The sequence below is a fragment of the Falco peregrinus genome, chromosome 3, assembly GCF_023634155.1.
Source record: "Falco peregrinus isolate bFalPer1 chromosome 3, bFalPer1.pri, whole genome shotgun sequence".
NCBI lineage: Eukaryota > Metazoa > Chordata > Aves > Falconiformes > Falconidae > Falco > Falco peregrinus.
In genome coordinates, this window is record NC_073723.1 from 20,690,232 (window position 1) to 20,714,217 (window position 23,986).

The window sequence follows — 23,986 nt, forward strand, 5'->3', positions numbered from 1 at the left end:
AGGTGTTTGGTTGCAGCGTCTTGGGAAGGGGTAGCTGGAGAAGGGGTAGCGATGGGCAGTGAAAGGACGCTCAGTTAAATAGTCCCAGCTGTTTTGCAAGCTTTCTGTGGATGCCCAGGAACATCTGTCTCTCCTCTGAGAAACTTCAACAAATGTAATTTCAAGCTGACTTTAGTCTTGTCTGCTGTGAAGAAAAGATTCACTGGGATGGGGAGCTTTCTGTGAAGGCTGAATGAAGCAGAGCTGCTTTTGTTTTACAGCAGTCAGCAACCATTAAACAGAGGAAGTGATTCCTCCTGAAAATATTGTATTGCTAGATGAAAAAAAAAGATGAGTTAAAACTTAACTCAGTAAGATTATTTGCTTTAAAATAATGAAGAAATCTATTCATATTTAAGTGGCCAGAGCTTCCCTACAGTCTACTTGTTTAATCCATTAAAAAAAAAAATTCTTATTCCTTTCCAAAGATTTATGCTGAAAAAGTGAAAAAAGTATTTACATCAATAATAGCCCTGATAATCCTTACGAAAACCCATGCTAGCACAGAGTTGTGTATTTTTGACTTCTAGCACTTTTCCTTAATTTTTTTCTTAATATTGCATTCCTGCAGAGCTTGAAATCTATTCAGTTATAAAAAAAATAATCCAGCAATGGATCACATTGTTTTGTTGCTGAAATGTTGCTTATACTTTTCTCACCCGTAGAAAACAGGGAGTACTGTTCCAACAGGATGTTTTTCCCTTTGTTACTTATATTTGTCATCTTTGCACTTGGCTGTAATCAGAAAAAAAAGCTGGCATTCCACTGAAATGGTGGTGACATGGTTCAACTTAGGAAAATTTGTGATGCTTGGAAAGTGGCCCACTGGTCCAAAATGACCTAAAAAGTAATATGCACTTGTTTTACGCTTTTGTGCTTTGTCATTAAAACAGGCAGCAGCAGATGCAGGTTAAGAAATGCAGAGAGCTGGGTGTATGCTGCAGTGAAACTGCTCCCCTGGAAGGAGCAGTGAGTGGTGGGGGAAGAGAAGAGCTTGTCTGTGCTCTGCCCTCTGCCCCCCTGGCCACAGGATGCTGCTTATTTATGGTAGCTGGCTTGGGGTTCAGAAGCAGTAGCAGTTTGCAGCTCACTGTATCTCACAGATGCATTGCTTCCTGGGCTGAGGACCAGAGCAGGGAACTCATCCAACTTCAAAACCTGTCAAAGGAAGGGAATTTTTCAACCTGTTTTGACTCACGTTGTGGCCCTAGGAATGGTTGGTCGGGGTGAGAAGGATGGAAGTGATGGCAAGGATGAGCCAGTCTGCCAGGGCTGCTGGTAGACGCTTGGTATCTGGACTCTGCTGTCTGGTTTTATTTCTGTTCTGAAGGAAAATCCAGTTATTTCCAAGTTAATCACATAACCCACCCCACTTATAGCTTGTGTAAGCTATAAAGATGTATCTTTCAACTATGAGACAAATTAGTAACCCAAAAAGGAGTTGCAGATGGGGCTAAGTTTGTGACAGTATTAGCTGTGTCTTCATTTTATGCATTTTTCTTTGAGCAAAAGCCTGTACATTTCCTGTTGTATCCTCCTCCACTTAAGTGTTCACGGGGCCACCCAGCGAATCAGATCAGGCAGCTTAGGCAGCTTTTAATAATTGTTATTCCTCTTTTTCAGAGGATGTTTCTTCATCAGCTGTCCTGATTTCTTCAGGATTTTTTTTAATAGAGGATTTCCTTCTCTTTATCCTGGACTGATTGCATTTAGTGGTGCAGTCTTGCAGTCCTTATGCAAATAAAAAAGCTCTGTACTTGAATCGAACTTGTGTTCATGTGAAGTAGGTTCAAGCCCCAGAAGGCCTTCGGCTCTTTTTGTTTGTCTTAACTGCGACACTACCACAGCCTGTTCTATGTTCATGCATTCATTTACCATGCCAAAAAAAGCTTTCCTAGGTGCAGTCACCATAACAGCAGCCAGTTCTTGTCTTGACATGCCTCCTTATGCATAGAAGCAGGAGGAAAATATGCCCACATGAAGGCATGGCCCTGTTCGTCGTAGGAGAATCCTGTTTCCAGCCGGACCCCACTTTGCTTTTTCCCCAGAAGTATTGTTGCTGCAGAGCATGGATGTCCAAAGCCTCAGCTGCAGGCAAGTTGAGAACAGTATTCCTAGTGATATATCTCTTTAAACTGACATCAAATAGGGTTTTGCTGTTTAGAAAATATCAGTGGGGTTTTTTAGATTAACAAGAAGAAAAATACTAATTAAAATACTTCTTTCTTGATCCAAGTGCCAAAAATGTGTTTGGTTTTTTTGTTGTTGTTTTTGTTGTTTTGTTGTTTTTTTTAAAAAGGCATTTCAAACAAACAAACAGAAACTCTTATTTGGCAAAGAAAACAAACTTAAAGTAAACAAAACAGAATTAATTATATCCACATTCTACTTGTAGGGAAGAGATTAGCACTTGGAAATTTTTTAATCATATCCAAGCCTTGAGCTTGAAAAGCATGCCAAAATAGATTTTGGGCTAAGGGCAAATGTGATTAAGTATGAGAGGTATGCTGCAGGATAATTGTAGAAGTCCCCACAAGAAGTTTTATACACAGGAAATTAGAAGCTAATATTCGATTGAGAAAGGTTCAGACATGGTAAAGGATGTACACACAAGTTACACAGAGGAACAAAGAATATGATCTGAAGTCTAGAAAATCTGCTTTATTGCACCTTTAAGTAGTTTTCCCATCTTTCTTTGTCGTTTCCTCTTTTAGCTTTAACTAATGGGTTCTAAAGGGTTAAGCTTTTTGTGAGACAGAATAGGTTGTACCACTTGTAAAATTCAAATAAATTAACAGTGATTATGTGTGGCACATGGAAGGTACTGTGCAAGGCCTTTGAGACCTCTAGACTACTGTTAGGGGGTAGATGCATTATTTTCACACCAGTGAAGCCTACAGCTCTTTTAAAAAGATGGATGTACAGCTGTTAGTGGGCACCTGTGACACCTGTCACCATCTCAAGCAGCAGAAAGCAAAGATGAAGACATACTTAGCCTCACTTCAGTTGCATTGAAAACACATATGGGCTCTTTTGCTCTGTGTTTCGCTCATTCATACCTTCCACGGAGAAGTGATTTTTCATCACAGAACAGTTTTTATTCTGCAGCATGCTAGAATTTTTATATATTATTATCTTAAGAAATATTCTGGACTCAGTGCATTTTAGTGAAGTATTTGTGCTGCTTCATAATAGTAATATTGTCCAGAAACCTAACTGGGAAGATGTCAATTTCTTTGAAGATGATAAAGGTATACATATTTGGGCTAGTGTTAATGCTGTTGCTGTCACACATGTGGTTCACAGGGAGAGGTGTAATGCCCTGTATTGGAGCAGATGGTCTATTAGCTCTCGTACTCCTGTGAGAAAAGAGACAGGCATTCAGGCACGCAAAGCTTTCTTCAGGTTACTGAAAACTTCTCCCCTTTTCCCAGCTAACCTAGCTGTTCTGATAAAAGACGTGATCTCACTTATAAGCCTTGCTCTGCTTGTGTTGCAGGCAGAAATGGTCCTTGCACGTGTGCTTGAGCTAAGGCCCCTCCACAGGCATCCAAGCCAACTTCATGAGCTGCAGTGCTATTGCCAAATCCACAGCCCTCATTTAGCCACGGAGCTGTTGTATCTGATATAGGGTGTGGGAGAATTTTCTCTCCTGCATTACCTCCTCATTTTTTTCACCAGGTTACTCGTGGATTTCAGTCCTCAGCCCAGTGAGCATGCAAGTGTTTTACATGAGTAAAGCAGAGACTGGGACTGAGGTCCTCCCTTGTCTGGTGGTTCCTCTTCTCTCTCTGGGTAGGCAGAGCATGTAGGCTCAGTTTCTGACAGGCATGCACCCAATGTACTTGTGTTTTGTGCGGATGCAATTTGTTAGTCGTCCTGGGAGGTTGAGGCAAGGAGGGATGTAATGTGCTTTGCTGTTGACGTGCTTTGCTGGTCATACTCAGTGAGGTTTGGGCTGGATCTGGATGCTCACCTCCTAGGCCTGTGAACCCTTCAGGCATTATGTAGGGTGCTCAGAAATGCTGATGGGCTTATAGATGCCTAAGCGACTTGGTGCCTCAGGGGTTGGGTTGCAGGAAACTGCAATTTTGAAGGCTTTAATTTTTCCGTGATCATCCCTGGGGGTCTGGCACCCCTTTATGGATCTTTCTGGCCAAGAAAGTCATCCTTAGCACACTCTTCCGGTGCATGAGGCACTATGGTTTGCATACCTTTTCCTTCAGGGTTGTGATGAGCAGACAGATAATTGGTGACTGTTCCTCAAGCCTCAAGCTGCTGTCAGGTGGTGTTTCGAGGCACTGTGGTGAGAAGGGTGTACTTCCATAAGCACAGCCTGGTTTGTGGGTCTTCACAGTCTCATCAAGTAGCCGTGGGCACGGTGGTGCAGCTCCTCAGCAGTCAGTCCTGTGCCCTCTGCCAGGAAGATTGCCTCCTTGACAAAATGCAGCTTTTATGTGTGTAAGAACAAGAGATACTTGCAGAAGCTGCTGCAACTCTCACAACATGTCCCACAGCCCAAGGAAGGGACAGTCTGACCCTTGTCTATGCTAACAGCTTCTTTTTCTCTATATCCTGCCTACTCCTTTAAAGCATCCATGCAAACATCTGCGTCCTCTCCTACCACTTATGATCAGATTGTAATTTTTAGTTTCCAAGACAGCTTGCCAGCCATTTGAAATCTATCACTTGCTGGAGTGTTTCCATCAGGTAAAGAGGACTTCTCAGTGACCGTTTTGGGGTCTTCAGTGGTACTCCTACAAGCTGAGCAGATACAGGTCCCTCGTACTTCAGCAACTCTCGTGTATTTTCCTCCTGCATACCCAGGCTGTGCAATCATGTTTCTGAGACTCCTGCATGTGGCTATAGCCTGGATCCTGGGCTGATCTCTGCTGAGGGACTGCTCATCACACATCATCACCCTGCTGCACTGATGCTTACTCTTCTCACTTCTCTTTTTGTCATCAGACTGCTGCCTTTTGCTGGCTTTGTTGTCCTTTTGAAGTCCTTGCCCTCACACTCCCCTCCCCTTCATTCTCTGTCTTATCAGTCACTGCACTGGCCAAGTGCCAAAGTTATTTGGTTTTTATCTATAAAGTCCTATAAAAATATGGTTTAAAGTCCTTTATACATAAAGGAATCAGCTCTTCTTGTTATGCTGTGCCTCTTTGCTTTTGCTAAAAAGCCTCAGGGTGTTTTCAGCAAGGTACTCACATCTTCCTGTGTTTGCTTCAGCTGCTGGAAGCTTATTTGGCTTCACAGTGCTTGCATCTGAGGAGGCTTTCTGTAGACCCTGCTCAGATTTCTATAATTTATCAAAAGGTTTTGTTCTTTGAAATGCTACTTCATGTACCCAGCTAACTGTTTTTCTCAGCCACATCTATACGTGGAAGCTGTCTTTGAGAGGGTGAAAGCTCTGGGACACTTTGGAGAAGTCATTCACTTTTCTGCTTTTCATGCTGCTGTCAAGTATACTGGAGGCTTTCACCCTGCCGCACCACCCACCCCCCACCCCACTCACCTGATGTGGCTGCATCCAGCATCCAGTGCAAAGTGGAGCTGAGTAGCTAAAAAGGCTTATTTCTTTAGAGCCTACTGTATCCCCAAACTCTAAATGTGCCAATATACTTGATTTTTCTGCATTTTATTTTCTCAGTTTTATCTAAGACTGTAAATACTGCCTTTCTTATATTAACTCTGTGGAATAGTCTATAACACCATTTCCCACAACATTCTCCTGGATAAGCTGGCTTCTCATGGCTTGGATTGGTGTACTGTTCACTAGGTAAAAAACTGGCTGGATGGCTGAGCCCAAAATGTGGTGGTAAATGGAGTTACATCCAGTTGGTGGCTGGTCACAAGTGGTGTTCCCCAGGGCTCAGCACTACAGCCAGTCCTTTACTGACGATCTGGATGAGGGAATCGAGTACACCTTCAGTAAGTTTGAAGATGACACCAAGTTGGGTAGGGAGTGTTGATCTGCTTGGGAGCAGGAAGGTTCTCCAGGGGGATCTGGGCAGGCTGGGACCAATGGGCCGAGGCCAATTGTGTGAGGTTCAACAGGGAGAAGTGCTGGGTCCTGCACTTGGGTCACAACAACCCCGCGCAATGCTACAGGCTTGGGCAAGAAGGGCTGGAAAGCTGCCTGGGGGAAAGGGCCTGGGGGTGCTGGTCGACAGCCGGCTGGGCATGAGCCAGCAGTGTGCCCAGGTGGCCCAGAAGGCCAACAGCATCCTGGCCTGTATCAGCAGTCGTGTGGCCAGCAGGACAAGGGCAGTGACCGTCCCCCTGCACTGGGCACTGGTGAGGCGGCACCTGGAACCCTGTGTTCGGTTCTGGGCCCCTCACTGCAGGGGGGACACGGAGGGGCTGGAGCGTGTCCAGAGACGGGCAACGGGGCTGGGGAAGGGGCTGGGGCACAAGTCTGATGGGGAGCGGCTGAGGGAGCTGGGGGTGTTCAGCCTGGAGAAAAGGAGGCTGAGGGGGGACCTTGTCGCTCTCTGCAGCTCCCTGACAGGGGGCTGTAGGCAGGTGGGGGTCGGTCTCTTCTCCCAAGTAACAAGTGATGGGACAAGAGGAAATGGCCTCAAGTAGCACCAGGGGAGATTAGGAAAAATCTTTTCGCTGAAAGGGTGGTCAAGCATTGGAACAGGCTGCCCAGGGAGGTGGTGGAATTACCATCTCTGGAGGTGTTTAAAAAATGCCTAGATGTGGCACTTAGGGACATGGTTCAGTGGTGGACTTGGCAGTGCTGGATAACGGTTGGACTCGATGACCTTAAAGGTCTTTTCCAACCTAAACGATTCTGTGATTCTTATGAATGGTTTTAACTGTGGAGCCGTTATGAACTTCTCATGTAAGGTGCCACCTAGTGGCTGGTTGAAAGTTCTTCATTCTGAGTTAAATAATAATCAGTACGATTATATAAGCCATAAAAGCCAAAGGCCAATTCTTATACACAGTAACTGATGAAGAGGCATTTCATACTCTGTTGACCTTGTTAAAATTCCTTTTTAATGATTTCTTTTAAATCCTAAGACTTGCACTGCTCCACTGCGTTCTTGGGCTGGGAATACGTTATTTCAGCTTTAGTCTTTTCTGATGAATAAAATGGCAAATAATTGCTAAAAAAGTTAATTTCCAGTCATCCCAGCAGCGAAATTTTGCCTGAACAAAATTATTAGACCTTGTTTATGCTAATAAGTTTCTTCAGCATCTGTGGGGTGGCTTCAGGCAGTATCCTTGTGACAAAAAGATGATTGTGCATCTGAGTATGCGGTCAGTTCAGAGCTACTGGAGAATGCGTCTTACATAACACATATGAAAAAGATTAGCAGCTTCAGAGTCGTCATCATCTATAGTTCTAAAGGATATTACAAAGGAGGTTAATGATTAAAATATACTTGTAGCATGGACTAGGAAACATAAAACGAGCTCCTCCTTTTATGTAAAATTGTGCAGTTTACAAGCTCCAGAGAGGTTACATGAATGGAAAAATGAAATATGTGTTTTCAGATCAGCATAAGTCATCCATGATGCTGTATTTTTTTGGTATTGTTTCTTGCTTTATATTTCTGGGTGGCCATTTCTAACTTATGTAGAAACTTTCTTTCAAAAGAACTGAACACCTGTGTGTTGGGAAGATAGGCAGGTACAGCTAAGGCTCAGCATCTCTGACAATGAGGCTGGACGTACTGGGCCTCAAATTGGCCTGTATTGGTTTGGGCACTCAAAATTGGCCACCAGACTTGAAAATTCAGTTGTGTTTTGCCTGGGTCACTGAGAGACCTCAGGGTCCCAGGCTGGAGAAGAGCTTGGGCTGCTGATTCCCATGTTTTGCCCATGAAATTATGAACTTCATTAGCTGAGATACATAGGCAATACCTTTGAGTGATTTTATTTACGACACCTTTGGTTTCCCTTTTGCTGCTGTCACACACTGCTGTACTTACCTAGTGCTTGGGGGTGAAGTTGTTTAATCACAGGATATGCCAGACGCTAAGGGTGAAGAATTACTTTTCTCTAGACCTCTATGCACAGGTTTTTTGCTAGAAAAATACTGCCTATTGCAACCTATTTCATTTTCAACCCAGCTAGTGATGAAGAGAAAGTTAGAAGATGGGTCTTAACTTCACAGTCCTGGTCTGTGTAAGGGAAAGGAATACAGTGTCCTGGTGTAGCTAAGATGTAGGTCTTTTCAAGCTAGCTAACATTTCCCTGAGCCTTGCAGCTCAAAGATGCAGCTGCACGATAGAGCCACTTTTGGTTAAGAAACTGCATAACTTAGGATCAGCTCCTAGCAAAGGCTGGCAGGCTGATAAGATGTGGCTAGCAAAGAAAAGGGCTTTTTAGCCTCTGCCCTGTAAAGCTGCATGGTGGGACCAGAGAGATATTGCAGCAGGTAAAAGGTACATCTAAACAAAGCTCAAAATTGTACATGTTTAATATCACAAGACAGTTTAAAGAAAACTGCACACTGTTTCTTAATGCCAGTATAGAATATGGGACAGGACCCAAGGGAACCTCAAAGGGCTAATGAACCTTGACTCTGTCCCTTTAAATGTCATTGTTAGTAAATAGTTTAATGAAAGAAGCTTTCATCAGGGAAAAAAAGTGGCGAACTACACTGGTAAATAATTTGCCTTGGCAAGTAATATTTAAGCCACTGATTCGAGCTGTAATTCTGCTCAGCATTATCATTTTGCTTTGTAAATAGAAGTGCTTATCCAAACAGCCGAGCTCTCTGTTGTTGTTGATGAAAATGGGAAAATGTGGGGCAGAGGGAATGTGTCACATCCCTTCCTTTCTGGAAGTCTGCGGTTTCCAGCTATTCAGATAAAACTGCTTGTGTTTCCATCGATCTGAGCCTTGCACTGCAACAGCAGCGCAGCAGAACAGCGTTGAAAGATAACCCCCCTTTTGAAGGTGTCCCCAGTTTGGGTTTGTTTGTTGGTGGGGTTTTTTTTTTTGGGGGGGGGGGGAGGGGGATAGGCCGTGTGTGTCCCTCATCCGTGACACAGCTAGAAACTTCAGGAGCACCCTTGGAGGAGACCAGCACCCGAGCTCCCTAAAGTCACCGGGCTGCCGCCAGGCCAGTAGCAGGGCTCCGCTGGCCCCGTGCGCCGAGCCCACCGCGCTGCGACGCTGGGTGACACTGGAGGGTGGCAGCGGGATATTTTCGTGCCGCAGCCCCGAGTGAGCTTCCCCTCCCTGCTTCTCCGAGCCAGATGGAGACACATTTGGTTTCTCTTTTAACCATGTTACTTTTGCGAGGAGAATAAAATGAGCAGGACCAGCTATTGGCCGCAGCAGCATAAGAAAGCCCTGCTTTGCCAGGGGAAACCACATAAAAGCGTGCGTGCGTGTGTGTGTGTGTGTGTGTGTGTGTTTGGGGGGAGGGCGCAGCGAGGGATGATGCCTGGAGCTTCTTGCACGCGGAGCTGCGATTTGTGAGCGAAACATGATGAAATCACCCCCTGGACAAATCACACGAGCCTGTCAACCTCACCAGGTGGGATTACTTGTAGCTAATAGCCCGAACTCCCAGAGCAAACAGCTCTGTGCTCACTATAAAGAAAAGGCGACGGTGCTGCGTAGGCTTTTCAAGAATTCTCTAGCATGGCTAAGAAGGGCTGCCTCCACTCGCACCAGGTACGGGAGGAGAGGAGCGTGTTTGCTTTTAAAGGAGGAGTAGTCTGTCTCTCCTGAATAAGTTCCTACAAAAAGGAGCGTTTCAGCTTCAGAAAGAGCTGTTTTATTCATAAACCCCTTCTGGTTTGTGTTACTCTCCAGCGGTGACGCTGTCAGCTGCTGCTCCAGTGATGGGAACTGCAGTGCTGGGGAGCTCGAATGTACAGAGGACCATCTCTGCCCCTTTAATTGTAATGCTCTTAGCTCGAAAGTCCTGCTTTTTGCACGGTTTGCTTACTTTGCTGTTTTACTTTTGCAGGTTATATCTTTATTTGCTTTTGCCTTTGGAGTAAATGTCTGCATGGGATTTACGACAAATCGATTTAGGAGATCTGAAGAATGGGATGAGGGCCCCCTCTCAGGTACAGTAACGGACGTAAATTGTACATCGCAATACCCTGATGTTATATACTGTGGTTAGAAACCACTCCTACTCTGAAACAGTAGTTTGCTTGTTCCTTTTCCCTCTAGGATATAGGGAAGGATAAATAACTCGGCAAGCCCGAGTCAGTTGACCTTTGGGACTCACCTATAGGTCTCCTATTTACTTAAACTTTTGCTCTGAGTGCATGTGACTATGGAAAATCTAGCTTATTTTAGGACTGAGCACTGTCAGTCTCACAGAGATCGGTCTTGTCAGCTCCTACGTTGCATTTACTATGTCTTGTACACCACGCCGTTTCCTTCTAGAGCTAAGAGAAACTCCCCGATGGGTTTAAGGGTACTGGCTTTATTCTGGTAGCTATTGAAGTGGTTTCTAGAAACTTGATTAATGCTTTCAAGAGGCGCTGGTGAGAAAAGCTTTTGGGATTTCTGTGGCTCCTGAGGTCATGCTGGTTTGTGAACAGTAGACGGCAGACATCTGACGGCAGAGAGGGCCAGGCAGTGGAGAGGGCCAGGCAGTGGAGAGCAGGTGTTCGCCCAGATGTGCTGTCGCCCAGTTCTCTGTTTTTCTTTCGCCTCCAATTTTTTTTTTCTTCGGAGGAAAGCAAGAACATGCCACAGAAAAGACCGTTGTTTGTGTTCTGTGGCAGTATAGGTTTTGTGAGCTCAGGCATAGTCCAAGTGGAAAAACATATAACATGGAAAACTAGTCTTTTTTTCTTAAAAAGAAAGAAAGAAAAAAAAGTAAGTAAGCAAGCTTGACTTGTGTCTCTGTTCCTTCCTTTGGCAGGAGAAAGGAAACCTGTGGTCATTGACTTAGAGCTGGTTAATAGAACTGAAGTGAAAGGGTTTCATTTGCAATGCCCATCTGTAAGGATAGCTTGTGAATGTTAATTATAAAATAATTTACTGTGGCCAGAGTTTGTTGTGTTCCTGACAGCGTACCTGTGTCTTCTCCCACTCTGTCTTTCACAGGAGTTGGTGTCTAATCACAGCTACAATCAGGGCTGCTCATAACTGAGCAGAGGCATTTTAGGTAATCAGAAAGTTAGTGGCTGTTGCTTTTGATCTTCATGTAACAGAAATAAATGCTTTTAAAGCAATTTTATTTTACTGTTTTTATCTTCTAGTACGCTAACTGTAGGAAGTTGTGTAGTGTGTGTAATAGTGACATGAAAGATTTGCATTTCATGTCTTCCAACACCTGGCTGCCAGATGTTTTACTTTCTCACTAGTGACCACATAGGCTTCAGGGCAGGGCTGCCCAGTTGAATTTTACTGAAGTCCCAAAGGTCTGATATTGGGGACCCATTGCAACTCACCAGTGCCAACTCTGCTCAGCCAGCCAGCACTGTTCAGTGCCACCAGGGTGGGGATCGGTAACTGCGTGATGTTTCCAGTAGTAGGAGGTTCATCTCAGCATTACATAAAAACAGGATGAAATACAGGATGTCTTCTAAGAGGGCAGGAGATGGGTTACTTTTGGTTGTCTGTTGAGAATTCGCTTACAGGTGGGACTGGACTGACACCTGACATTGAAGTAGTCCATTCCAGGGTGCAACAATGAGGGAGTTTTGTCCCTTCAGTGTTTATGCAGCTTGGTTACTTCTATTGCAGTAAAATAAATAAACAAACAAACTAAAAAAAAAAAATTAAAAAAGGATAACAAAGAATAAGTATTATAGTCACATATGTCTAAAGGAGAAAATAAAAAGTTATGCTAGAGAGATGCTTTTCTTACCAAACTAAAAGCACTGTGATCAAAGAACCTATTTAGGGTCTCTTAATTGCATGACTTCCAGTTATATTTCATCAGAAGTCCAGTGCAATTAAATATCCAGAATGGAATACTAGTATAAATACTTTTTCAACTTCATTCTGCCTTGGCTTATGTATTTCCAAGTTTCTTGGTGTTTAGAGCTAATTAGTTTAGATTGAAAAAAACACTCTACAGATCTTTACTGCACAGACCAATTTTATATTTCTCCAGAGGTTGCATCATCATTCCAAGCAAATTTCAGTTTTCATCTAGCACAGAACTCCTCTACATGTCAAAACCAACATTTTCTCCCTAGTCCCTTATAAATGTATGTCAAAGTACCATCATGCCTAAAAAAAAAAAATCCCTCTTGTTCTCTTTTTACAGAGTACAGACATATAAGCATTTATACATTTGAGATGTTTAATAATTGTACTCAACAAATTATTTAATAGAATTTTTTTTTTTTTACTTAAAATTTCTAAAAGACATTGGAGGACCAAAGTTCCCCTTTTTTTGCCCATAACTTGGATTTTGTAAGCTACTTGCTTAAGGAGCTTTTTAGGCATCTTTGTAAGCACTTCCAGGGAAAATGGCCTTAGTAGTCTCTTGAAGCATGTTCTTTGGTGATGATAGGATGATAGCTTAAATTTTGGAAGGAGAAACACTGACATTTTTCTGCCCTTTCTCACTAGATTTGTAAGCAATTCATTAAAAATGGAGTCATATCTCTCTTGTACTAGAACAGTTAGGATGTGGGGGTTTTACTTTATTTTTAAATAATAAATAAATTTGACTTCTCATTGAAATTTTACTCATTGCAATGGCATTCTGCAAAAATGACATGCAAGTTCATAATATGAATATTATCTAGCAAAACTGGTGTTTCAGATGTTTTGTGTAGGTGTTTGGTGGATCCATGTAGGTTCCATAGAGGATCCATGGGATCCAAACAGGCAAATTCTTACCAGGCAGTCGTCTTCCTGTAACGACTATGTAAGCATGTCTGTGTTGTGTAATCCTATGACTGAAATAGTACTGTAAGCAAATTATTATTTTTTAAAAAATATTGGAATCAGATAGAATCAGATCAAATAGTTTCATATGGCACTTTCCAAGGTAAATATAGCACATTTACTATGGAGATGTAACAACCTCCATGGACTGAATCAGAAAGGCACTATTGCCCTATGTAACTTCTCTCTCTAACCTGTGATATAAAAGACAATTCTTAGATTGTTGTTTTGAGCTTAGCTGGCCAAAAAAGAATGCATGGAAAAGGCTGTGAGAAGCTTTATGAATCAAATAAGGAGGGGAGGATCTTCATGTTAAGGTCCCTCTGCCTTCTGCATGGTCTGACTGCAGGAGCTGTAGAGGGATGCAGGAATTTCAAAAAATTGTGTAAGTTTGTTTTGTACAGGGTTTTCTATTAATTTGGAAATGCTCACCAGGGATGGAGCCTCTCATGGTATATTTTCAAAGTATTCTGCATGCACCAGTACCCATGCCATGGCATTGTGCACGACCTGAAAATCATGGTCTGGCTGCAAAGGCAAGGTCAAACATGATAAACAAATGAACAATCTTAATACATTCAGAGATCAGAGAAATTAAATCAAGTCCTCTTTTGTGTTGCTGTATGGAGAGTGTCCTACATTGACTGAGGAGCTGTGACTTGAATTTGCTAAGTAATTTGGGATAATTTGTCATGTCAGTAATAAAGTGGCTGTCAAGAAATGTGCAAAAATAACAGACAAGGTAGCTAGGCTAAACTTTTCTTACATGAAATGGAAACCCTACTTGCAGTTATAGAAGATGGAGCTAGAAGGGGACCTTGACCAGCTATGTAGACCTTCTGTATACCTGGAGACATGGTCAGTTATTACTGAAGTGCTCCTGACAGATCTTGGTCTAACCTGTTCTTCAAAATCTCCAAGATCAGAGATTGCACAGCCTTGGTGGGCAATTTGTTCCAATGGTTTTCAGATAAAGCTGCTCTTTACAACAGCTAGACATTCCTTGGGCTGTAGTTGACTCTGTCCCTTATGTAATCTGCAGCCAGATTTACACCTGCTTTTTCCTAAATGCATGTTGACATGTGGTTTTTGACCTTCTCAAATGATCTCCCCCTCATCCCTTTGAAATGAAGGCGGCAATGGCAGTGTAAGGGATATATAGTGTATGCTAGTATGTAGTACCTTTTGGGTCCATAATACCTTTGATTTGCAGCTTACTGGATCTGTGATTATATTTACTAGCTTCCAAAATGGAAAGTAGTAGAAGAGATTAAATAACATGGAAATATTATTTAGTAACAGATCTCCAGAAGCATTTGGCAGGAAGCAGCTGTTGTTAAGAATAAGGAACAAGATTTTGTATCTCTGAAAATTTGGACATTATCATGCTTTGAAACAATTCTTTTGTGATTAATTTCTAATATAGCTTTGTGGCCTATTATATGAGCAAAGAAAACACAGATCCATGTGTCGCCAGCATAGATATGTGATCTTTAGCTCCTTCGAACTCCAGACAGCCAAAATATTGATGTCTCATAAAGAGCTTTCTTGCAGGGTATATATACCTATAGAGTGAAACTTTGTGTGTATGATGTTACTTGCTCTGAGCATTACTGATCTAATTGGGGGGGGGGGGGGGGGGGGGAAAGCAGAGACACGGTTGCCTGCTACTACCTTTTCCAGCAGGCATATGAACGTCCCTTGCCACTGCCATGATCCATGACTGCAGCTGCGGTAGGTTTGGGTTTCTTGCCCATTATCTTGCTGTAGGGTTGGTTTGCTGTCAGGTTTGCTCCCTGAAGTGGTTTATGCTGATGTCCAGCCAGTGTCAGTGCCACTCCAAGGGAAGTGGCAGAGCAGTAGTGCTGGGGATGGGAGCTGGTGGGATATTGCCTACTACAATGTCACCCCCAAACTTCCCCTTCATCTTCTTTTCCATTCATTCTCCTGGGATAACGTCATCTTGTTTGGGAAGAGATTTCCCCTCAGTTTGTGGAGACTAAATTTTCAGCTATGTAAAAAAGTAGGGGAAAAATATATAAGAAAAGATCAGAGCAACTGTTTCCCAAAAGTGCCGTTGCATCAGTCCTCTTAAAATTGCATTGCTAATCATGGTAAGGTTTGCCAAAACCAAAACCAAACCATGGTCTAAAAGAAAACAAAACCCCAAGACAATTTCAGACTTAATTTTAATAGGTCTCTCAAGGAACAAAAGGCATTGTGAAGTTTTCCTTGGAACACCTCTGTTGTTGAAGAATAACACACGTTTGTTATTTTACTTCATAAAATATGATTAACCTTAGCAAGTAGCACACAATTTTCTTACTTCATATAAGCTGCTATGTAGGATTCTTTTATAGGTAAAAAATGTAAAATATATCAAATATTTACATCTCTGCTTTTTTCCTCAAAACTTAGTATTTTATATGCTTTACATATCAGCTTTGACAGTAAGGGCCCTTACTAATACAGAGATTAATTAAGTCTAATACATTATTCATGGTTTTCAGACTGGCACTCCTCCATTGATGTATATAACTAAAATGCATTGATTTCTTACATACGTCTGTATTTTAAGTTCTTTAATTTAATGCTCTGCAGAAGCCCACTAAAAAGCCTTGCTTTACTTCTTTGTTAATTTATAGAGCATCTTAGAATTTTCTTTCACGCTTGACGTTGATTTGGTGCCTTCCAGTATAGCAAACCAAGTCCTGCTGACTGCATGTAGATTAATTGCAGTCCTTTCCTATGCAAACTGCCCAGCCAGCCATGAAAATGTCACTTGGTTTCTGAAAACAAAGGCCTGCTTCTGAGGAATAGCTGCAGCTCCTGGAATGGGGCCTTGGAGACTTCAATACTTTTCTGCTAATGATCTCTTGATTGTTACAGAGGTGAAGCCAGGGCTGTTTCTTTGCAGGATGTTATCACAGCAAGCTGCTTCCTTCTTTTTTTTTTTTTTTTCTTTCTTTCCCCTTTTATTTTATTCTCCCCCAAAAGAGCAACTGTTCTGGGATTTGTTTCTCTTTTTTGTTTTGTTTTTGGGTGGTGGGGGTTTTTTTTGTTTGTTGTTTTGTTCTGTTGTGTTTTTTTTTTTTTTTGTATTTGTTTTGGGGTATTGTTGTTTTGTTTTGTTTTTTTTCTTCAAGCAACTCTTCTCTCCCTGCTCCCTTCCCTTCCCCAGAGCAGGCAGCCGAGGGTTTGCTCATCCACTGCTGCTGGACTGACAGATGATGCCCTGTTTCTTGTTCCACACAGTCCTGTCAGATTCCCCCTGGATCAGTACCTCTGGCTCCTGCAAAAACAGATGCTTTGAACTTCAAGAAGCAGAGCCTCCTGGCTGCCGCTGTGACAACCTGTGCAAGAGCTACAACAGCTGCTGCTTCGACTTTGATGAACTGTGCTTAAAGACAGGTACGATGGGTCTCCTGTCCTGCACTGCCAGATGCTGCTGACACCTGGTTCCTGCCAGCAGTCAGGACCTGCCTGACAAACCAGCGCTCCCTGCCATAACCTGCATCTCCTCCTCACCTCAGGTTGCCTTGTCAGGCAGGCTCAGCTCAGCTCAAAATGCAGCCCATGTTTCCTTGCAAGGAGCAGGAGGGATGCATACCTATTGCTTCTCACTGCTGGGCTTTGCCCATGGTTTCCAGGGCAGAAAAAGCAGGGCACTTTGCATTTCAAAGTAGTTCTTCTGATACTCAATTAAAAGCAATAATCAGTGTTCAGGCACCAGTCTGACCTCCAGGTTACAATGAAAAGAGCGATGCTAAAGGCTGGAGGTTGGTCATTCCATGTTAGCCATCCTGTTTTCTCCCAAGTGATGACTTAATATTGAAGCAATTCATGCTCACTTGTGGGCTGTGCATTGTGGTTACTTGTGAAAGCACCTCAGAAGTAGAGTTGAAGCAGCACAGGTCTTCTCAGGGTGAGCTGCAGGTGACAAACTGGGCTTGTTCCCCTTGCCCCAGACTGATTTCCAGACGTCAGGATGCATGTAACACACTGTTTGACTTCAATTCGTTGGACCCTGGGGGATGGAAATACAGCACTGGGTTCATTTTCTTTTTGTTGTTTTCATGAGTCATAGGCAAGGAAAACTTCAAAGAGGGCCATGAGTTATGTTCTTACTACTTAACGTAGTGCTTTTAAATTATTAGTTGTACCCATCTCTGTGACTGTTTGCACAGTGATCAGAGTTGACACAGGTGCCTTCTACTTTTGCCATTAAATATTTTCCTGCTTTATGAAAGAATTACACTTACTAAGCAGCCAGAAGAGAAGACTAATGATTAAAAATATCATTGCCCATGGATGTGCCATACTTGAGAGTCCTGACTTCCTCAGTTATGTTTATAATATCATTTTAATAGCTTAGTAGCAGAACATGGCGAGCTAATCCAGTATGAAAGACTACCTTTGGTTCCGGGCCAAAACCTTCTGAATTTTACGCTGATACTGTTTTGCTCCCATATAAATGACTGCAGAATGAAAGGTTCTTTTTGAAGACTTTCAGCACAATAGAAGGTATTTGCTGCCGAAGGGTAGACTTTCAATTCCTCCTGTCTGCAGTGCACCATGTCCACATATGTGTATGGATAACTGCATAGCCCTTGGGACTGTTGTGTGAATTGACATATACTCCCATAGACATTTATTAAGGCAATTATCACATGTACAATCTGTAAATATTAGATATTTACAGAAAAAAGCCCCAAGTGAAGAAGAAAAGGGAGTAATAGGCATTGCTCTGGTGTGGTGTGGTTTTTACTGGGCACATGTTGTCTAAATTAATCTTTCAAGTTTCTTGTTGGTTGGACCAGGATGTGGAAAGCTATATGCTTACACCCTTAGGCCCTATTTCAAGGTGAAGCAATGCACTGCCCTTAAAAGAGCACCTAATTTAGACAGGCCCTTAGATCCTAACTTAATTCGCAAGATAAGAAGAGCTGGAGTGCTTTACAGGAGCTGTGCCATGCTTTTCCTTGAATAATTCCTTGAAGAACAGCTCTTGTTCTGTAACTTTGCAGTTGGTGTTGAATCTTACCCTGTAGGTGAGGAACTGATGGGAGTAAAGCAGCGACTTGCATCCACATAGTCTCTTTTCAATTTTCTTTTATTTTGTATGGCTTGAACTGCGAGTAGTTTGGAGAAAAGAATGGATCACCCAAGAAACACCAGCTTCAGGCTCCACCATAAATATCTGTCAAGATCCTTTCTTGTCTTCTCCTTTCTACACTTTTTCTGGCATTCAGACTGTACAAAGCCTGGAGTGTAACACCTGAGGGTAGCAGAAGCACTTGTGGGTGGGTGGAAGCACCCTCCTGCACTTGCAGGACACAAAGGTCCTTTTTGTTTCTGGTTGACATGCCTACTTCAGAGGTCTTGAAATCGCGAAAATGGGGCCATAAACTTTACATCAAACTTTTAACGACTAGAGTGTTGTCATTATGACTTCAGTGAGTACTTTTTGTTTTGATTACAATCTCTCATTCTTGCCTACCTGGTGAATATTTTAGCTCGGGGCTGGGAATGTACTAAAGATCGCTGTGGAGAAACCAGGAATGATGACAATGCTTGTCACTGCTCTGAAGACTGCTTAAGTAGAGGAGATTGTTGCACTAATTACCAAGTCGTTTGCAAAGGTACGTCTTTGGTCTTTCTACCTCTTATCTTTCTAAACCTGATAGAAGGCAGCCCTGTGGGTAGAGTATTCTTCTAAAGGAGAAACCCTTTCCTTGTTTTCTTCTGATTTTTTGGAGGAGGGGGGAAGAAGGGGGAATTGCATTTGTAATTTTTTTGGCACTAGCAGAGGTGAATACTTTTAATTTGTTGATGGTACGACTGTGTCTTTGCCTGTAGAGATGGCAATAGAAAGAGGCGTAAGTGGATGAAGAAGAGTTTAAAGTAAAACACAGAAGTGTTTAGATGTATTTGTCTGCATCACAGGGACAGCAGGGATATCTGATGGTCTCAGAAGGAATGGAACATTCCTAGATATGTTATCTCTGTCTCAAAGACCTCTCCCCACCCCCACCTGGAATACTACTGAGACTACTTGGCCTAACACCTGTAGGCTTTGTTCTTTGTGGGACAGGAGTTATGAGAATACAAGGGCTGTAATTCACAGCTGGGTGGCATGGGCTTCAGGTGGCCATGCCATCTTCTGAACACCATGGCTGCAGTACAGCCTGCACTGCTTGGTGGCTAGAGGGTTGCGAAGGCTTAATTTTCATCCTCTACCCCAATTTTTTATGCAAAGCAGGACATGTTCCAATGTGTCTCACATATGGAACAAGTCTTCTGATCCTTGGTAATGAGCTCTACAGGTTCTCACTTCTGTACCTCAGCTAGTTCTTAGTTTTTTCATTTATTAACTTTACTGGTGGAAGGGTTACAGTTTTAGATTTTCTTTTCTTCCACATCATTTTGACCAACTGCATATGTTCAAAAAATGATAACCATCCAGACCCATACACTGAAAATGAACTTGTCTTCTTTATTTAAGTTTTGCTGTTGGGAATCCAAATGAAATCTGTATATTCCAGCAAGTCCCCATAGGTTACATTCTTCCCCTTCCCAAAGAAACCCAAGGCTGAGACCACTTAAATACTGGTATAGTTTTCAGTTCCTGCCTTTTTTGTGAGCCCCCTCTTACAAGGGTCAAGACAGAGGAATTTACATGTCTCCAGCTTTAATGTATATAATCTTTGTTTAATTGGCTAATAACAAATGATCTCAATGACCCTTGCACTCTAACAAGAGCAAGCCTTATGTGAGAACAGTGTTTCCTCTTTATTCATGCCTTTGCCTATCTGAGTATAGTGTGTTGGTTTTTTTGTTTTGTTCCGTGCCCCCCTACCTTCTTGGAAATTGTCCCTCCACCTTCTGTTGTGGTCAGTTGGAATTGCTGCAGGACACGTTTCCTGCAAATATTTTCTATGGTGCTTTTTGTTTTGTTCTTTTAATTGAACTACAGTTCCTTTAATAGTGCCAGGTTCAAGAAGTGAGCCTCGTTAGCTTAGCTAATAACTTGTTTTTCAATTGACCTGTGAAAGTGCAAGTCATGAGCCCCTCCATAGTCAGCATTCAGCAGTGAAAACATTAAGAAAATAGTTGATTAAATAAAGTAATTTTAACTAATCGAGTTCTGAAAGAGTATTAGCTGTTTCTGAGTCTCACCTGATCCATGAGCTGCTCAACTCCGTAAATCAGCTGGATGTTATTTAGTTGTTTTTCTTCCCCACAATGGATTTTGTTTTATGTCTTTAGCCAGCTGAATTGGCTCATGGAGACACCAGAGCTGGTGGGGAGGAGGGTGGGAATTCACAGCCAGAAGCAGCGCTACCTGTTTTTGACACATCAAAAATAAAAAAATTAAAATAGATGACACTGTGCCTAAAGCATTACCACTGTCTCCTGCTGTCTAAATGACACTCTTGCCTCCAGTTTTAGGAGCTGCTTCTAGGAGTGCTAGTTTGGATATTCATGTTGAACAGACTATAACCAGATCATTTGTTCAGCTTTGAAAAAAACCTGCTCATGATTCACGGGAAGTGTGACAAGACAGTCCATTAGCTGGAGTTAGACTTTAATTTTTTTTGTCATTTTCTGTGAAACCTGTAGCTGTGTCCACATATTTTTTCTTTTTGTTTTTTGAAAATCCATTGTGACTTTTCTGGTAGGAGAAACACACTGGGTGGATGATGACTGTGAAGAGATCAAGGCTCCTGAATGTCCAGCAGGGTAAGTGTTTTGCAGGCAACTGCAAAGCCAAATGCAGCAAGGTTGATGGTCCCTGACACTGCCCTGGACCTCTGAACACCACATTCCAAGCCCTGGCTCTGTCACACAAGCTGAATGGCTGTGGGTTGGATGCTTTCCTGTGCTTCACCATTTGTATAGCTAGGCTGATAATATTGTAACACATTTGCCTTTGGGCTGCTGGATGAGTAATGGTGTGTGGTCTGTGTGCTTGAACTCTTGGTTTTTTATCACCTGCTGATGGGTTTGTCTGCTTTACTTATGACATAGGGAAGGTGACCAAACTCCCTTGAAATCAGTGGAAAGGTTTCGGTTTTTTTCGTTTCAGTAAAATTCAGATTAAACCATATGTGAACATGGTTCAAGCCGTTTTTAAAATAGAATTTTGTACTTCTAGTGTTATGTTCCTAAATGAAAGGATTTCTAAATTGCAGTGGGATACAGGCTTAATGAGGGGTTTGAGCAATGAGTAACACTAAGAGAGTAAGCACTTCTGAAACCAGTTGGCTCACTGTTATCCTTAAAGTTAAGCAGTCTGCTAAGGTGCTGCCCTGTGTTGCAGCTCTGTCTGTGCTATTAGGAGGGTAGTTCTGAGGTGATAGGAGCCCCTGCTGCTCCTGGTGACAGTGATGGCTGCTTACCCTCTCAGCAGGCAACGAACATTAGAAGTCCAGGTGTGTCCACCTGGGACATCTCTGCCTGCATAGGATCAAGTCCCAGTAACAGTAGTAATTAAAAATGTAGTAAAATAACATAAAGTACTGTCATCTTTAGTACGTGAGAATGAGCTCTGCCTCGCAGAGCTTATGGACTTTGTGAAAAGACCAGCTGTCATGAGATGTGGTTTTTAACTACAGATTGTATGCTACGGTAGGTACTTATGCATGCTATTGTTTTTTTCCTTCTCCATCTCCTTCTATAAGTACTTGCCTTTTGGGGCTATATGCTTTTAGCTGCTCAGGGAAGGTGTCTTTTATGTTGGAGCTCAGCCCTTTCACTGACTGTGAGTGAACAGTGGACATTACTAACTGTGAAGATTATCAGTTTGTGCTGATCTGTTAGGTAAGCAAAAAAAAAATAAATTAGACATACAGCATATGCAGTAACTACTTTAGATTCTCTGGAGTCTCAGTGAGCAAGTGGAAAAAAACAATAATAATTTTGAAATGCTGCCTTACACTCCTGCTGCTTTTGCTTTCAGCTTTGTTCGTCCTCCTTTGATCATCTTCTCTGTTGATGGTTTCCGTGCATCGTATATGAAGAAAGGGAACAAGGTCATGCCCAACATTGAAAAACTGAGTGAGTACATCTGTTTCTTTACAATAATGAAAGAAGATTGCTTGCAGCCCAGTTGTTTTCATTGTTCACTGAGCAACAGAACTCATTGTGGAGCTGTGGGTAGAAGGGCTGTTCCAGACACAGGGCTCCTCTTACTGAAAAGTCCAACAAACATTGTCTTTTTTTTCCATGAAAGCAGAATGGAAGAAGTCCCCTTTGGTTTATCAGCTGGTGACTTGAAAGCACCCTGGCTAAAGCCACACATAGCAATCAGAGAGTGTGGAGAGAGCTGCCACTTTAAGGAGTGCTGCTCAGAATTACTGACCTTCATATGGTTTTGTCAGCAAATAAATGCATTTTCAGTACACGATATATATCATGCATTCTTACAGGCTAGCTGGGACGTGCCTGCAAAATTTTCGACTTGATTCAGAAATGTTGAAGATCTGTGTAAGTGGGTGCAGGAGCTGCAGTGAAAGTGTGATAACTAGCTGGGGACGTGCCCCAGCCATGAGCAGATCTGCACTCACCTCTGGGGGAGCGGACATCCACCTGGCTTTGTGGAGTACTGGATGCAATGCATATTTGAGCTTCTCAGTTATAGCATGGCAGTTTGTGTGTGACCATATCCTTGAAAGGAGTTGGATTTCCCCCCCCCCCAGTGTGTGTGCTGGCCCTTGTATTTGTGTAGCCGTCTACAGTTGGACTCGATTTTAAAAGTATTTTCCAATCTAAATGACTTGATGATTCTATGATCTTGGGGGCTGTGGCCAAAGCCCATTGTGCAACTGCAGCTTTAGTATATTTGCCACTTAAAATTAGCCTGCATTTTCATAAGTTGTTTTACTTAGCAAGATACTTCCAATGACTCTGGACTCTGGAAGGAGGCTGGCTCAAAAAGGAAAACAGTCTATGGAAGTAGCTGGTTCTGTAGTCCTCTGGCTGCATTATTTCATTTGTTTATTATGAAGTACAAAGAGTGCGTGACTTGATTTACTACCGTCCCGTGGTAAAGACCTGCCAATGTTAAGCAGCAGAATGTTCATTTAAATTGGTTAAAATTTAACCAGTTTCTGCGGCATTTTGAGTCACAGCAAGTAATTTCCTCTGTTTTTGTTTTCCATGTCTGAGAGCTTCACTTCCTAATGTTTGCATTCACAATTGATTTTTCAGGATCTTGTGGAACACATTCCCCTTACATGAGACCAGTCTACCCTACAAAAACCTTCCCCAACTTGTACACCCTTGCTACTGTAAGTCCCTGTGAAGGATTTTGATAGTGTTGCACTGCAGTAGAAATGTGGCTTGTGGGAAGCAAGGTTGTTATTTTTTTTTTTATATAAAACTGCTTCACTGTCCAACCTTTTCTGACTTCAGTTATGGCATTTTCTTCAGCATTCTGAATTTGAGATAAAGTAGATCTCACCATTATACACTGTCACAGTTTTCCTGTGCTTTCTTATGCCTGCTTTTACAGTTATTTGTACTGCTGCGTAATTACAGGTCAAAGTTTTTCCAGGTGGGAAAAAAACCACCCCTGAAATCCTATCCAGAATACAACCAGCAGCTGTTTCTTCATTGGAGTAGCTGAAGTTGGTGGGACTAACTTAGTGGCTAACTTACAATTCCTGGCGGCTGCACGTGTCTGGGTGCTGCATTGGCCCTGCAGTAAAATGAACCATCACTTCTACACTCCAGTGGCATGGCGGGCAGCCAGGCTGTCCCCACCCTGGCATGCAAACGCTCCTGTGTGACAGTGCTCCCAAAGCTGGGCGAAGGGGCTCCCTACTTGCAGCTGCATTTTTTCCCCTTCATTTCTTCCTGCAGCTTCTGCACAAATGTTAAATGGGAAGAGAAAAGGAGGGGATGGAGAAACAAATAGCTGGGGATAGGAGAGGGCCAAAAGAAAGGGAGAAGAGCAGAAACTTCTCACATTGCCTTTATGGCTGGACAGACTGTGATATAAAGCCATGGCTTTGGGTGACTTGCCTTGGTTTTTTTTCCTTGGAAATAACTTATCTCACAGTCTCTGGTGAAGATGAAACATTATAAAATGGAA

At 42.6% G+C, this 23,986-nt stretch overlaps 1 protein-coding gene across 6 annotated transcripts in view; it reads left to right on the forward strand.

Annotated features, from left to right (window-relative positions):
* ENPP2 (ectonucleotide pyrophosphatase/phosphodiesterase 2) overlaps positions 1 to 23,986 on the forward strand; it is a 76,686-nt gene that overhangs the window by 7,142 nt on the left and 45,558 nt on the right. The window contains exons 1-7 of one of the 6 annotated variants that reach the window (XM_027792097.2): positions 9,229 to 9,550; positions 9,989 to 10,091; positions 16,144 to 16,299; positions 18,405 to 18,530; positions 20,571 to 20,631; positions 21,851 to 21,948; positions 23,101 to 23,180. In XM_027792097.2, the coding sequence (XP_027647898.2) occupies positions 9,500 to 9,550; positions 9,989 to 10,091; positions 16,144 to 16,299; positions 18,405 to 18,530; positions 20,571 to 20,631; positions 21,851 to 21,948; positions 23,101 to 23,180 (675 nt within the window). In that variant the 5' untranslated portion in view covers positions 9,229 to 9,499. Of the gene's footprint in view, positions 1 to 9,228; positions 9,691 to 9,845; positions 9,891 to 9,988; positions 10,092 to 16,143; positions 16,300 to 18,404; positions 18,531 to 20,570; positions 20,632 to 21,850; positions 21,949 to 23,100; positions 23,181 to 23,986 lie in introns of those variants that run through there. The other 5 variants (XM_005241198.3, XM_027792098.2, XM_027792099.2 and 2 more) reach the window with 5 other exon arrangements.